Source organism: Rhizoctonia solani, chromosome 14 (genome assembly GCF_016906535.1).
Source record: "Rhizoctonia solani chromosome 14, complete sequence".
Classification (NCBI taxonomy): Eukaryota; Fungi; Basidiomycota; class Agaricomycetes; order Cantharellales; family Ceratobasidiaceae; genus Rhizoctonia; species Rhizoctonia solani.
This window is the reverse complement of record NC_057383.1, coordinates 627,319-641,725: the sequence shown is the minus strand read 5'-3', so window position 1 is coordinate 641,725 and position 14,407 is coordinate 627,319. Positions and strand designations below refer to the sequence as shown.

Genomic DNA, 14,407 nt, shown 5'->3' with positions numbered 1-14,407 from the left:
TGATTACCAGCATGCTAATCACAAAACCACAGGACGGTACTGAAGACGCACCTGCGTCGGCCGAGAGTGAAGAAGAAAGATCAGAAAGTATTGCAAGGAGGCAGGATCATAGTGAAAGTGTTTTGGTTGGAAGCTTAGGTATGTATTTGGATAGCATCTTGGCAATTTGCACGTGCACTCACAGAGTGTGCAAAAGGTCCGGAAGCGTTATATAAACTGGGGAAATTCCACTTTAACGAATATGGTCACCTTGGAAGAATAGATGATATTGACAAGGCTATCAAGTATCATATTCAGGCAGTAGATCTGACAACGCATGGCGATCCGGAGTTGGCTGACCAACTGACCGTGCTTGGGGCTTGCTACAACCAGCAATATTGGGGGCTTGGAAAAGTGGAAGACATGGAGAAGTTGTTGGAATGTGCTGTTTGGGCGGCTGAACTGACGGCTGAGGGTGATCCAGAGCTAGCGCAGAGGCTGGAGAACCTGGGGATATCTCACACTGTACGGTACCAACAGCTGGGTGAGACTGCCGACCTGGATAAGTTGCTTGAGCACCACTCTTGGGCACTCACACTCACTCCCAACGGCCATCCTGACTTGCCACGCCAGCATGGTGATCTAGGCGTGTCATACAGCAAATGATACCAATGCCTGGGTGAGGCTGCTGACCTGGAAAAGTTGCTTGAGCACAAGTCTTGGGCACTTGCACTCACTCCCGACGGCCATCCTGACTTACCTGACTGGCATGCCTCTCTAGGCGTGTCATACACCGATCAATACCGGCGGCTGGGTGAGGCTGCTGACCTTGACAGGTTGCTTGAGCACAGGTCCCAGGCACTTGCGCTCACTCCCAATGGCCATCCTGACTTTGTTGAAATATCTTGTAAATACTAGAATCTTCTAGTATGTTCTATGCACAGTAATTGAGTCAGTAAGTACGAGTCATTCAATGCACAGTCACATGCGCAGCACTTTGCCATATGACTTGGTAGGTTTCTTGGGATATATAAAGGCCCGCACACAAGCCCTCTATCCTCACCTCTCTCTCTACTTCTCTTTTACTGTCTTTACTTTTGTATACAATTTAGTTTAGTTTAGTAATACATTTATATATACATCTATATACATTAGATTTCAGCAGGTTATGAGCCCCAATTGTACGCTCAATAACCAACTGTAGATAGATAGATATATAACACACTTACTTGAGTACATTAAACATGGGCAAAGCTGTAGCAAGCACATCAGCCCCTGGTGCAGCTAGCGGAACGCACCGGATTGCACCCCTTTGGGGAACTGAGAATTATAATATGTGGCGGATACACATGGAAGATATATTATCAGACCTTGATCTATATGGCTATGTAAACAAGACAATTATTGCACCCAGCAACACTGTACTGAAAACCAAAAGAAACTGGAAAGATGACAACCAAAAAGCATTATCAAACATAAGATTAAGAGTTGACAGAAGTGTACTGAACCTAATACAGGGATGCACAACATCTGCCAACACTTGGAACACGCTTGCAACAACTTACCAAGTCAAGGGAATGGTTGGACTTATTGACCTACAAAGAAAGTTCTTCAGTCACCAAATGACTGATGGCAAAGACATTGAGGAACACATCCAACGCATGCACAGATGGTTCCAGCAAATAAACAATATTAGTCCTGGCTCATGCACTGAAGCCAACTGGATCACAACATTGATTGCAAGCTTACCTGACTCATGGGATTTGTTCTCCCAATCAGTAAGTTTCCAATTCAACTTACAAGATAACAGCACATTATCAAACCAAGTAAATGACATAAGATAATGCATAATGGCCAAAGCACATAGAAAGAACACCCAAAACCCAGAAGGGAAAGCATTCTTTAGTACAAACAAAGCAAGCTTCAATAAACCTATATGTACTGGCAGTAAGGGACCAGATAAGTCCAAGTCTAAATGCAACAACTGCAGTAAGATAGGACACTGGGCAGCCAAATGTAGGGGCCCAGGTGGAGGTGCATACAAACCTGGTCAGAACAATGGCAAAGGAACAAATAGAAAGTTCAATGCACCAAATAAAGCCCAAAACAGCAATGCAAGGACACATATAGCCACTGAGGACAATAACAGCTGTGCCAACTATGCATTCTTGACCCTTGAGAGTTCAAATATATATGGAAGTAAGCCAACAAACACCTGGATTGCCAATAGTGGAACAACAACTCACATAGCAAACAATAGAAGCCTATTCAGTGAGTATAATCAATCAACAGGATTTGTTACTGTTGTAGACACACTCAATACCAGGGAATTTATTCCCATTTTTGCAAATTTAAACAAAGGAAAAAGGACTAGATTTTTGATCATGTGACATTGGCACTTATATCATACGCTAAGCACCAAGCCACATCCCCAATCCATGCTTACTCATCATACATAGCCACCTCCACTGGATGACATCACTATGACATGTCAGTGACATGTATGCATGAGTAAGGCCAACTGCAGAGTGGGGTTCTTATTTTATATATGTAGCTTCTCTTCACATGGACATTATATTTGTAATTAGTTGCCTCTGTAATATATAAGGAGGCCAACCAACCATGGTAACACCCAGGTTGATTACCTCTTGTTGCATCTCTAAACTGTACAAGGGCCTTAAGCCCAGCAACTACTTAGTCACCTACTCAGCTTGCCACCTTAAGTGGCTTTCTTGCTGTACTTAGATAGCTTGGCATTGCCTTAAGCATGCTTGACATTGTAGGATAGTTGGTCATTGCTGTAGATAGGTTTGTTGTTGCCTACAGCAACTTATAGTTTGTACACTGCAGTCACAAATGCCAACCCCATCAACGTCCTTACAGATGTCTAGGACAGTTACAGGCATGACTGGTAAGGAGCCCATATTGGGCCAAGGAACAGTGGAGCTTGTTATGGATTAGAATACTATAGTAAAGAATGGCAAAGTAAACAAACAGAAATTGGCGTTGAAACCTCCTTAATGAGTACTTGGGAAGTATATAGTAAGATTTGCTGAGTTTTTCTGTATATTCTACTATTTTTAATCATGTAAATACATGAGGTATTAAAGGAGATACCGCTTTATTAAAGAAAAAGCTTAATTTCTTAGGACTAATTAAACTATAGTACTTAAGTCAGCATTATGCTTTCTCAAAAGCTACTATCCTCAGTAGCTGGGAGTGGGGGCCTAGGCCCTGCTATGGGAGCCACTTGTTTCAGTCTTTCCCTTATGTATTTTAGTGGGAAAGGATATTTATAGAACTAGAGACTAACTCTTATAAGGTTTAGCTTTAGGAGACAGGCTCTCACCTCACATCCTAGCTCTGTTCATCATGTCATGTACATTAGTTTCTTCACCCTACTGTATATAGTAATCACAGGCCTCCAAGGGTATAAATAGCCCTTTGAGCTGGCCTTTTGAATGCATCTCTTTTTTACCATCCTCTCTCACCCTAGTGTGACTCTCAAAGACTTCTATTGATTTTCTTAAGTATCATACATAGTAAATCAGCCTAAAGCTCTTAAGTTTGGCGCATATAGCCTCTAGGACGGTCCCAACCTATACAGGGAACCTAGAACCAGCTTAAGTGCAACCCTGCCAAGAATTCCTAGCTGTCTGCTAAGTGTTTGGTGCTTCCACAACGCCTTTACCCTCTTGTCCACCGTCAGGGACAAGGAAATAAATTTCCATAATTCTCAATTAAATTACAGTGAGTTCCAGAGACTGACATTTAGGTTTTATACTACTTTGCTTGTACCTTGCATTGCCTGCTGAACAGTAATACGCTCATTACTGGTTATTGGTAGGGATCACCCTGATACTAACCACCTTACTCTTCTAGCAAGATAACTAGCCACTCTAATATACTCTAATTTCACTAGCATAGATTTCTCTTATTACTTATCTTCCTAAATTTTCTACCTTTTATAGTTAGACAGTTACCTTATTTGTCTTTTCCCTTCTTTTAGTCTCTTTCTTTCTTCTTTAGAATATTTTATTTTTCACTCATTTTCCCTATCTATAACAATCTGGGCAGGGTAAGGGATACACATTTTTCTTTGTCTGGTTGTTCAGTTGGCAGTAGTCAACAACCAATCAGTGGGAACCATCCTTCTTTGGTACAAACATTACAGGAGAGCTGATGGAGGATTTGCTGGGGCAAATTTTCCCTGCTTTCAACTTGTCCCTGAGCCAATCTTTAAGGGTGGCAGACTTGGCATCTGTCATACTGTAAAGGGGGGAGTTGAGGGGGCCTTCCTCTGTGAGCTCAATGCCAATATCATAGTGTCAATGAGGTGGAAGCTTGTTGAATTCTTCCTCCCCAAATACCTTGGCATATTGATGGTATTCAGGGGGGACCCCTTTGAGGGGGTCCTTATCAGCTTCTTCCTCTTTGGCAATGGCCACGTGTTCTGGGGTTGTGTGGGGAAAGGTGAGGGTGTGCAAATTCCAATCAATCTCTGGATTGTGGGCATCTAACCATTTGAGTCCTAAGATGGTGGGGTATGAACCAGTATTACAAATCAGGAATGTCTCTGTCATTGTTTTGCCATCAAAGGAGAAGGTGAGGTTGGCCTTCTTCCAGATTTTTCCTGCCTGGGGGCTTGACCCATCAAGCATAGTAACAGTGCAGGGAGTAGGGAGGTCTATTAGGGGTAGTCATAATGCCTTGGCAGTGCAAGGATGGAGGAATGATGAGGTAGCGCCTGGGTCTATCAGGACTTCTAGTGTGTCTGCTTGTTTTTCTGGTTGTATTTGGATTGTGAACAGGGGGGAGATTCTATTGCTATTTGATATATTACAAAATTCCAAACACAAAGCAGAGTCCTTAGGGTCCTTGCGCATGGCAGCAGGTACCCTTACTCTTTTCCTGATTGGTACTCAGAGTCTTTGCCAATCTTGGCAGTTTCTTTGGTCTTCCCCTTATCCTCAATAGGGGTAGCCTTCCAGCCTGTGCAGCATTCCACAAGTTTGTGGCCCATCTTACTGCATTTGATGCAGGCACCAGCAGCGCAGCAGCAATTTGTTTCCTCTTCCAACACAAAGTTTGGGTCATTGGAGAGTTTCCTTGATCCAGTAGTTGATTGACCAGTACTCATCCCCCTTGCAGGGGTGGGCGTTCTGCTAGACTTATTGTCCCTTGGCAGGTGGCTAGCATGCTCTTCTCTAAGAGCATTGTTGATGATAAGTGCTGCATTTTGCAGCTCAAGGAGTGTGCAGGGGCAATGTTTGCAGGTGGCAAGCTGGTAACTGACCTCCCAGTGGAGGCTGTGTGAGAACTGGCCTTGTAGGGCTGCATCATTCCAGTCCAGTTCCATGGCTAGGGTCCTGAACTTAGTAATGTAGTCTGTGCAGGTGCCAGACTGGGTAAGGGTGGTGATTTTCTGCTTGGCAGCCCTAGTGGCATCAGGGTTGCCAAATGCTGCCAAAAACTCCAATTTGAACCCCTCAACTGTTTGGATGATGGCTTGGTGGGATCTGAGCTAGTTGAGGTGAGGGTGGGCCCAGGCCCCAGCAGCATCCTTCATGTTCATCAGGAGGAATGATAGTACCTCCTGATTGGTTGGGAATATCCTGGAGTTCAAGCAGGTCCAGGCCAGCATCCTTGTGAGCCATTGTTTGGCTTTGCTCCCAATCTTGCCTGTATAGGCGTCTGGGTGGTCTACTTTGACCAGGGCAGGGTAGTTGGCAGTTGGAGCCAGTGGAGGAGGGGCAGAGGCTCCAATTGGGGATTGGAGATGCAGAGATGGAGGGGGAGATGGGACTTGCAGGGGTGCAGCTCTTCTTGGTGTGGGCTGGGCAAAGGCAGGGAGGCTGCACAGCTGTTCTGGCCAGATGGATGACCCACTAGTTGCTCCAATAGGCTTGACTTTTGGTAGGGGGCATGGTGTTTCTTCCATGGTTTTGGCTTGGGGGCCTTCAGGGGTTCTGGGCCCATGGAGCTGGAGGCTTCTAAGCCCATCCTTGACAACATCAATGGTTTGGGATATATTTTCAATGTTGGTATGGGTTTCAACCCCTGCTTCCTTGATTTCTGCAATTTCCTGTTTGAGTTGTTCAACATGGCCAAGGAGGCCAAGGAGGAGGCATGTGACATGCTCAAGGGACACCTTGCCAAGTTTGACAGAGGTGGTTGGTGGAAGTTGGGGTTCCATGTATCCCTGATCAAAAGGGTATTGGGCTCAAGAGGCTGTCCTGGAATGGGTAGCCATGGTTGATTGGGGGTAGGAGTGGCCAGTGTGGGAAGAGGCCTGCAAGGAAGAGCGCATGGGAGTGCAGGAAAGAATGGTGGATGATGGGGGACTAGTGGGTGCCTGTGTCAGGACTTATGAGCGCTTTATTACATTATACGCTAAGAACCTGTGTCAAACAACCTAGCATTGAACAGTAAGTGCAGCTAATCACTGCTGTGGGCAGGCGTGATGTAGTGTCTTGTCTCTGCAAGCAGGTGTATCTGCTGTCTGGTTCTGCTAGTAAAAGGTGTGGCAACCATGTGGTATGCAGACAATAGGAGTAGTCTGCCTTATAGCAATTTGCTACTACATGGGGGTGGGGGACTTTTGATTATTCTGTCCTGCAAGGTAGCCCCAATCATGTGATTTTGCTTGTGCTAGTACAGGTACTCTTCTTGTTTGTTGGTTCTTAGTGGGTTGGCGCAGAACAGTTTGCAACCAATGTAAGGTTGATTACCTAGTGTCCTAGACGTCTGTAAGGATGTCAAGGAGGTGGGTGCTTGCAGCCAGGTGTAACTAGTAAGAACTGCTTAAGGCAGTGAGCAAGCTACCTACAACAACAACCAGCTATACTATGGTGACCAAGGCTGTAAGGGCAATGGCAAGATATGTATGTACAACAAGGGGGCTGCTTAAGGCAGTGTAAACTGGTATGGACTTAATGTTCTACTGGGCAGTAAGGCCCTTGTATAATGTGGGGATGCAACAGGAGGTAATCAACCTGGGTGTTACCATGGTCAGTTGGCCTCCTTATATATTAATGGACTAACTAATTACAAATACAATGTGCATGAGAAGGGAGGCTATGTGTATGAAATAAGAACCCTGCTCTGCAAGCGGCCTTACTCATGTATACATGTTACTGACATGTCATAATGATGTCATCAGGTGGAGGTGGCTACATATGCTGAGTAAGCGCAGATGGGGATGTGGCTTGGCGCTTAGCATATGATATCAGCGCCAAGGTCATGTGATTGAAAATGTTGTCTGTTCCAGTTTGTTTAAATTCAAGAAAATTGGAATAAATTCTGTGGTATTGATTGTGTCTACAACAGGAGGAGCTGCCATATCTTGGTCAGCTAAGAAGCAAGCCACTGTTGCCTTATTGACAATGGAAGCAGAGTATATGGTGTTATCTCATGCATGTACTCAAGCTATGTGGCTCTGTCAATTTTTTGAGGAATTACAATATGTTGCTGACACACCAACATTAATTGTTTCAGACAACCTTGCTGTGCTTGCTCTATCCAAAGAATTGCAATTCCATGGACAATCAAAATACATCAACATCCAACACCACTTCATGCAAGATCTCATAGAGAAACCCAAGGTAGCTACACTGTACGTACCAACTAAAGAAAACTTAGCCAATGCTTTTACTAAAGCATTACCTGCACCACAGTTTAGTTATTTAATGCAAGGAATCATGGGCAAGCCAATGAGCAAAGGATAATGAATGAATTGAAGATTTTTAATTACACAAAATAGCTGAAATAATGAAACTGTGATCTGCAACAAATGTAAATGAATAAGATTGAATTAATTGAATGTATCAACACTTACTCAATTAAGGGGGAGTGTTGAAATATCTTGTAAATAATAGAATCTTCTAGTATGTTCTATGTGCAGTAATCAAGTTAGTAAGTACAAGTCATTCAATGCGCAGTCACATGTGCAGCACTTTACCATATGACTTGGTAGGTTTCTTGGGATATATAAAAGCCTGCACACAAGCCCTCTATCCTCACCTCTCTACTTCTCTTTTACTGTCTTTACTTTTGTATACAATTTAGTTTAGTTTAGTAATACATTTATATATACATCTATTTACATTAGATTTCAACAATTGGGACAATCATTAAGGGCAAAACAAACACCCCCACCACCATTCCTATGATGACAGCCTGGTTTAAGGAGGCCTTTGCAGACCCAGATGCCAAATAGGCTGCTGTGTGCAAGATAGCTGCGCTTGTCCAGACTGCCTCAATGGCAGAATACATTACAGAGTTCTGCAACCTTATTGCAGAGCTCAACTGGAACAAAGAAGCATATATTGCGCAATTCACAAGGGGCCTCCATTGGGAGGTCAAAGAGCTCCTGTCTACCAAAGACAATATCCCTGAGGAGCTCAAGGCCATATTTGCAGCAGCCATCAAAATTGACAACACATGCTGCAAGAACAAGGAGAACCACCCCAAGAAGGCAGCCAAGGCCCTGGTCACCACAACCACCTCCACTACCACTACCACTCATTGGGTGCACCTCTCAGAGGACCCCAATTACATCACCCTGGAGGAAAGGGACCATTGCCATGCTGCTGGTCTATGTGTAAAGTGCAGTCAGAAGGGCCATGGGATCAAACAGTGCCCCAACAGCTGGAAAGCCACAATCAAGGAGGGTGCTAAGGTTGGGGAAGTTACAGAGTCAGAAAAAGAATGAGGCCAAGGACTACTGTCAAGCCCTTGGTCAAAACAATAGATGTGCATGTATCAGAATTGGAGTTTGAATTTGTTTCCCTAGCTTTAGATTTGAATAAAAAACCCTTGTTATATCTTGATCTAGTCATGCACAACTATCCAATGGACCCCCTAAAAACCCTTATTGACTCTGGCACCATGTCTAACTTCATATCTCCCTCCATTGTTGAAAAATTCAAAATCCCAAAATCCCAACTTGAAAATCCACAAGTTGTGAGAATGTTAGATGGTACCATTTCCCAGACTGGTTGCATATGACACCAGGTTCAACTTGCAGTTTTGGTCAATGGCCATCCACATACCATCCCCTTCCTAGTCTGCCCAATTGGCAGCACCCCAGCAATACTTGGCATGACTTGGCTCACAGCAGAAGCTCCCCTCATCAACTGGCAACAGGGACTAATCACATTCCCTGAACAAGTGCAGATTGCCTCCAAAGAAGAAGCAGACCTGGACCCCTTGGCAGACCTACCCACACAGTATCATGAGTTTGCTAAGGTATTTGGTGAAGAGGAATTTAAATTCCTCCCCCCACACAGGGAGTACAACATTGCAATTGACCTTATTCCAGATGCCAAATTATCCCCTGGTCCAATCTACAGCATGATGGATGCAGAATCTAAGGTGCTGAAATAGCATATCAACAAGGAATTGGCAACAGGCAAGATCTGCCCTAGTACTTCCTCAGCTGGTGCCCTGGTCATGTTTGTAAAAAATGCAGATGGTTCTCTCAGGCTGGTCATGGATTACCAAAAGCTCAATGATGTAACCCACAAGAATGTTTACCCCCTTCCAAGACAAGACAATCTCATGGCCAAGTTAAGATACACTAAGATATTCACTAAGCTTGACCTATGCAGGGGGTACAACAACATCCAGATCAAGGAAGGCAACAAATGGAAGATGGCATTCCACACCAAATATGGCCTATTTGAATACCTTGTTATGCCATTTGGATTGACTAATGCTCCTGCAGCATCCCAGCACTTTATGAACAACCTTTTTCAGGACCTCATTGATGTCACAGTGGTGATTTATCTGGATGATATCTTGATCTTCTTGGAGAAACCAGAAGAGCACCCCAGCCATGTTAGGGAAGTGCTATCCAGACTAATGAAAAACCAGCTCTTCTGTAAACTCTTGAAGTGCCACTTCCATGTCACAACAGTTGATTACTTAGGCATTGTCATATCCCCAGCTGGCTTTTCTATGGATCAGAAAAAGATTGAGGCCATCACCTCATGGCCACAACCCAAGACAGTCAAGCAGATCCAGGCATTTCTGGGTTTTGTCAACTATCTCAGGCAATTCATCCCCAACTTTAGCTTGGTTGCACACCCATGCCACAACCTCACCAGAAAGGAAACCCCCTGGTCATGGGGTAACCAAGAAGAGGAGGCATTCCAGGAGCTGAAATCCCTTGTCACTAAGTCACTGGTCCTAATCCACTCCAATCCCAACCTACCCTACTACCTTGAGACAGATGCATCAGGGGTAGCTATGGGAGCCATACTTAGTCAGCAGGGGGAAGACAGCTGTTTACACCTGGTTGCTTACATGTCTAAATCCTTCTCAGGTGCCAAAGCTAACTATGACACACATGACAAGGAGCTTCTGGCAATTATCAAGGCATTAGAAGAATGGCAGATATTCCTAGAAGCAACAGATAGGCAAATCCAAGTTTTCATGGACCATAGAAACCTGGAATACTGTTATAACCTCCTAACATATACCACTGGATTTGCACAATTTTTCTCTTATTTTTACTATTTTTTACAAACTCAATTCCTTATGTTTTTTGATCACATGATCTTGGTGCTTATTATGCCAAGATGCCACGCCAAGATGCTGTGCCAAGGGCGCTTAGGAGAAATCCATGCTTCTGCGCAGCCCGCAGCACAATTCCTATTTCACATGTACACTTCTTTTCTCACATGCACAGACCATGTAGATAGCGCCCCTTTGATTATATATACAGCAGGAAAATCACTTGGAGACCCCAAGTTGATTTTACCTTGTCTCTTACTCACTAGAGAAGGTACCCAGCCAGCTAAGTAGCCAGCCCTTAGTCATCAGAAGCCACTTACCCCTTTTACCTCACTCATCACACCTCCAGGCCTCTGGCCCCTTTGCACTGACAGTAGTTAGTAGTTGTTGCCTTAAGCAACTTAGTATAGAAAGTAGTTAGCCTTAGATAGTTAGATTACATAAGCAGTGTAGTAGTACAGCCACAAGCGCCTGCCACTAGTGTGTGACCAACCTTACAGTTTGGTCACAACAAATACTGGATGCAGGCCTGGACATTCAATAGGAGACATGCTTGATGGCGGATCTTCCTGAGCAACTTTAATTTTGAAATCCACTATTGCCCAGGGAAGCAGTTAGGAAAGCCAGACACATTATCCAGAAGATTGGACTATGTTGACTCCCCACTAGAACCAGAAGTAATGCTAGCACCAAATGTCTTTGCCAATATGGGAACATTGGTGTCATGCCCTAGAGGCGTGACCACCTTAGAATCCACTAAGTCAAAGAAATAGTGAATATATGCGCTATTTTCATGAAGATTTATGGATATATGCATCTTTATGTTATTTAGGCGCTGAGCGCTTATTATGTAATCTCATCACATGACCTGTAGTCATGTGATCTTGTTTTCTTATCTCTGGTCATGTGACCTTATCTTTGTTTTGATGTTTGTACATGTAACTACTCTTCCCCTTCTCTGTTGAATATATAACAAGGGTTCTGAGAGCCTTAAGCCTCAGAACTTGACCTCTTATCCCTCCAACACTACCTACCCTTGGCATACAATCAGGTGCACCTTGAGTGTAATAGTCCCTGCCTTGGTTTTAGCCCTGCTATCTTAATAGCATAGTGCACTTTACTTAAATAGGTCTTGTCCTACCCTTCCCTGGCATTGCCTTGAGCTTTGTTAGGTCCTACTAGTTGATAAGTCCTATATTAGGCAATAACTAGTTAGGTTTTACCTCTTGGTAGTTGTTGGCTCTGACAATTGGAAGAAGAACTCACAATCACAGATAAAATCCAATCCTTACTCAAGGAAGATCCTTCCCTAGAATCCATAGTCCAGTTCCTCACAGAAGATGCCAACAATGTGCCCCCTTCAATCAGAAGAGCTTACTGGGATTACAATTGGGAAGAAGGACTTCTCTGGTACCAAGGAAAAATGGTTGTCCCCAACAATGAAGCCTTGAAGGAACAGCTACTCAAGGAATTCCACAACTCTCCCCTAGCAGGACATCTGGGACAACAAAGGATGCTTGAGCTTTTAAGTTGCAATTACTGGTGGCCAGGAATGAAGTCCTCAGCCAAAGAATGGGTTGAATGTTGCCCTACCTGCCAATCCAATAGACAACCCCATGCACCAGTAATTGCCCTGAAGCCACTGGAAGTCCCCCCATTTCCTTTCCATACCATCTTGTACAACTTCATCACAGGGTTTCCAAAGTCACAAGGCCACAATGCCATACTGGTAGTAATAGATTCCTTCTCTAAGTTTGGCCATTTCATTCCCACTTCAAAGAAGGTATCAGCCAAGGGACTAGCAGATGCATGTCTGGAAACTCCATGGACTACCAGTCAAAACAGTATCAGATTGGGGAACAACATTTACCAGGAAATTCCTCAGAGCACTTTACCAGCAGTTAGGAATCAGACCATCCCTCTCATCAGCCTACCACCTGGAATCTGATGGCCAAACAGAAAGGGTAAACCAGTTCATTGAATTCTACCTTAGGTCATATGTGGCAGCAGATCATTTGGACTGGGCAACTTGGTTACCCTTAGCAGAATACACATACAACAATGCTAAACATGCATCCACTGGGAAAACCCCCTTTGAGTTAGTCTATGGCAGGAATCCAGTGATGAATCCCTCCAATGTTCCAGCAAATGTCCCAGAAGCCAACCATGTAGCAGATACATTGGCTCAGGAATGGAAAGAAGCGGAATCAGCCTTAAGGATGTTGAAGGAATGCATGGCAGGAACAAAAGGGTCCATCCCCTCCTACAACATGGGGGAAAAGGTTTGGTTAGATGCAAAAAATGTCCAACTATGCTCTAATTCAAACAAACTGGACCCCAAACAGATAGGACCCTTCAAGATCATTGAGAAAATATCCAGTCATGCTTACCATCTAAAACTACCAGAATCCCTCAAGATTCACAATGTCTTCTATGTAGGACTCCTTTCCAAGCTACACAAGTCCCCCAGTCAACCACTCCCAGACTGCCCTCCTCCCAAAACAATAGAAGGGGAAGAAGAGTACAAAGTGGAGCAGATCATTGACTCCAAAAGACAGCACAGGAAGTGGTTTTACCTGATCAAATGGAAGGGTTATGGACCAGAGGATAACTCATGGGAACCTGAGGAGCTATTAGAGCATAGCCAGGAGGAAATCAGATGCTTCAACAAGTCACAACTGAAAAAGGCTTGTGACTCTGCTAAGAGCCTTTAAGGGGGGGGGCAATGTTACACCCTTGAGAATTATACCATTAGAACTGGACTATTTTTCTATTATTTTTACTATTTTTTACGGACTTAAGATCTTTTGTTTTTTAATCACATGATCTTGGCGCTTATTATGCCAAGATGCCATGCCAAGGGCGCTTAGGAGAAATCCATGCTTCTGTGCAGCCTGCAGCACACTTCTTATTTCATCTGTACACTTCTCTTCTTATGTGCACAGACCATGTAGATAGTGCCCTTATGATTATACATACAGCAGGAAAATTGCTTGGAGACCCCAAGTCAATTTTACCTTGTCTCATACCCATTGAGGAGGATAGCACCAGCCAGCTAAGTAGCTGGCCCCCAGCAGTATAAGCACTTACCCCTTTCTTCACTTACCACACCTCCAGGGCTAAGCCCCCTTTGTCAACAGTAGATACAAGTAGGATGCCATAAGCATCATAGATACAGTAGTATAGGAAGTAGTATAGCCTTATTCAGTAGTTTGCATTTATGTAGTACAGCCTTAAGTGCCTGCTCTCCAGCGTGTACCCAACCTTACAGTTGGCATACAACACTATACTACCATAGTAGCCCCTATCCCCTTACTGCCATTCCCCCTACCATTATATTATCCCCCACCCCCTTTCCTGGCCATCACCCTCCCCCCAAGCTGTGGCCCTATGTTAGTCCTATGTTGGGACCTACAAGGTCCACAAGCTGGCATACTGGTCAATGACACAATACTACAAGCACCAAGGGAAGGCCTTGAAACTATGTTAATGTTAGTCTACTGAAATAGGTGAGCAGGAGATGTTTATGCTGCCACCAGGAGGCCTAGTCAATCCAGTGTTGCAAATCCTTGTTCTTATACCAATGCAATTGATTCTGTGAGTGTTCAGTAACACATTTCAAACACCCCTCAATGTCATTATCACTGATTCACTTATAGTTAATAATGCTCTAGCTCCAGCTTGCTTGTACCTTCTTGGATATATCTTAGTTGCTTCAGAAGCCCCAAGCTGCATTGATTGGTTCAACAAATAATTGGTATGATATCACAAATCCCATCAAGAAAATACTAAAATTGAGTATTTTATGTACAAGGCTTCATGCTAGAGCATAGGGAGCTTGGATTCTCAGAAGAACTTGCAACCTGACACACCTTATTGGCCGCTTCTGGTTTACCATTCCAAGTCCAGA

At 44.0% G+C, this 14,407-nt stretch overlaps 5 protein-coding genes across 5 annotated transcripts; 3 read left to right on the top strand and 2 right to left on the bottom strand.

Annotated features, from left to right (window-relative positions):
* Positions 1-11: 11 nt before the first annotated feature.
* RhiXN_10834 (TPR-2 domain protein) lies at positions 12-897 on the top strand (the record flags this gene model as incomplete). Its single annotated transcript, XM_043330649.1, has 3 exons — positions 12-138; positions 197-627; positions 682-897. 3 exons carry the CDS (start codon positions 12-14, stop codon positions 895-897), a joined length of 774 nt encoding a protein of 257 aa, XP_043185994.1.
* Positions 898-4,115: 3,218 nt separating this feature from the next.
* RhiXN_10833 (Retrotransposable element Tf2 protein) lies at positions 4,116-4,640 on the bottom strand (the record flags this gene model as incomplete). Its single annotated transcript, XM_043330648.1, has 2 exons — positions 4,116-4,286; positions 4,350-4,640. The coding sequence occupies 2 exons, from the start codon at positions 4,638-4,640 to the stop codon at positions 4,116-4,118; spliced, it is 462 nt and encodes a 153-aa protein (XP_043185993.1).
* Positions 4,641-4,879: 239 nt separating this feature from the next.
* Positions 4,880-6,175, bottom strand: RhiXN_10832 (Retrotransposon gag protein; the record flags this gene model as incomplete). The annotated part of the gene is made up of 2 exons (XM_043330647.1): positions 4,880-5,503; positions 5,573-6,175. The coding sequence occupies 2 exons, from the start codon at positions 6,173-6,175 to the stop codon at positions 4,880-4,882; spliced, it is 1,227 nt and encodes a 408-aa protein (XP_043185992.1).
* A 2,064-nt stretch (positions 6,176-8,239) lies between these two features.
* RhiXN_10831 (Retrotransposon-derived protein PEG10) lies at positions 8,240-8,692 on the top strand (the record flags this gene model as incomplete). The annotated part of the gene is made up of 1 exon (XM_043330646.1): positions 8,240-8,692. The coding sequence occupies one exon, from the start codon at positions 8,240-8,242 to the stop codon at positions 8,690-8,692; it is 453 nt and encodes a 150-aa protein (XP_043185991.1).
* A 125-nt stretch (positions 8,693-8,817) lies between these two features.
* On the top strand, positions 8,818-13,211 carry RhiXN_10830 (Retrotransposable element Tf2 protein; the record flags this gene model as incomplete). The annotated part of the gene is made up of 6 exons (XM_043330645.1): positions 8,818-8,943; positions 8,995-9,354; positions 9,379-10,246; positions 10,307-10,441; positions 11,772-12,341; positions 12,403-13,211. The coding sequence occupies 6 exons, from the start codon at positions 8,818-8,820 to the stop codon at positions 13,209-13,211; spliced, it is 2,868 nt and encodes a 955-aa protein (XP_043185990.1).
* Between the last annotated feature and the right edge of the window lie 1,196 nt (positions 13,212-14,407).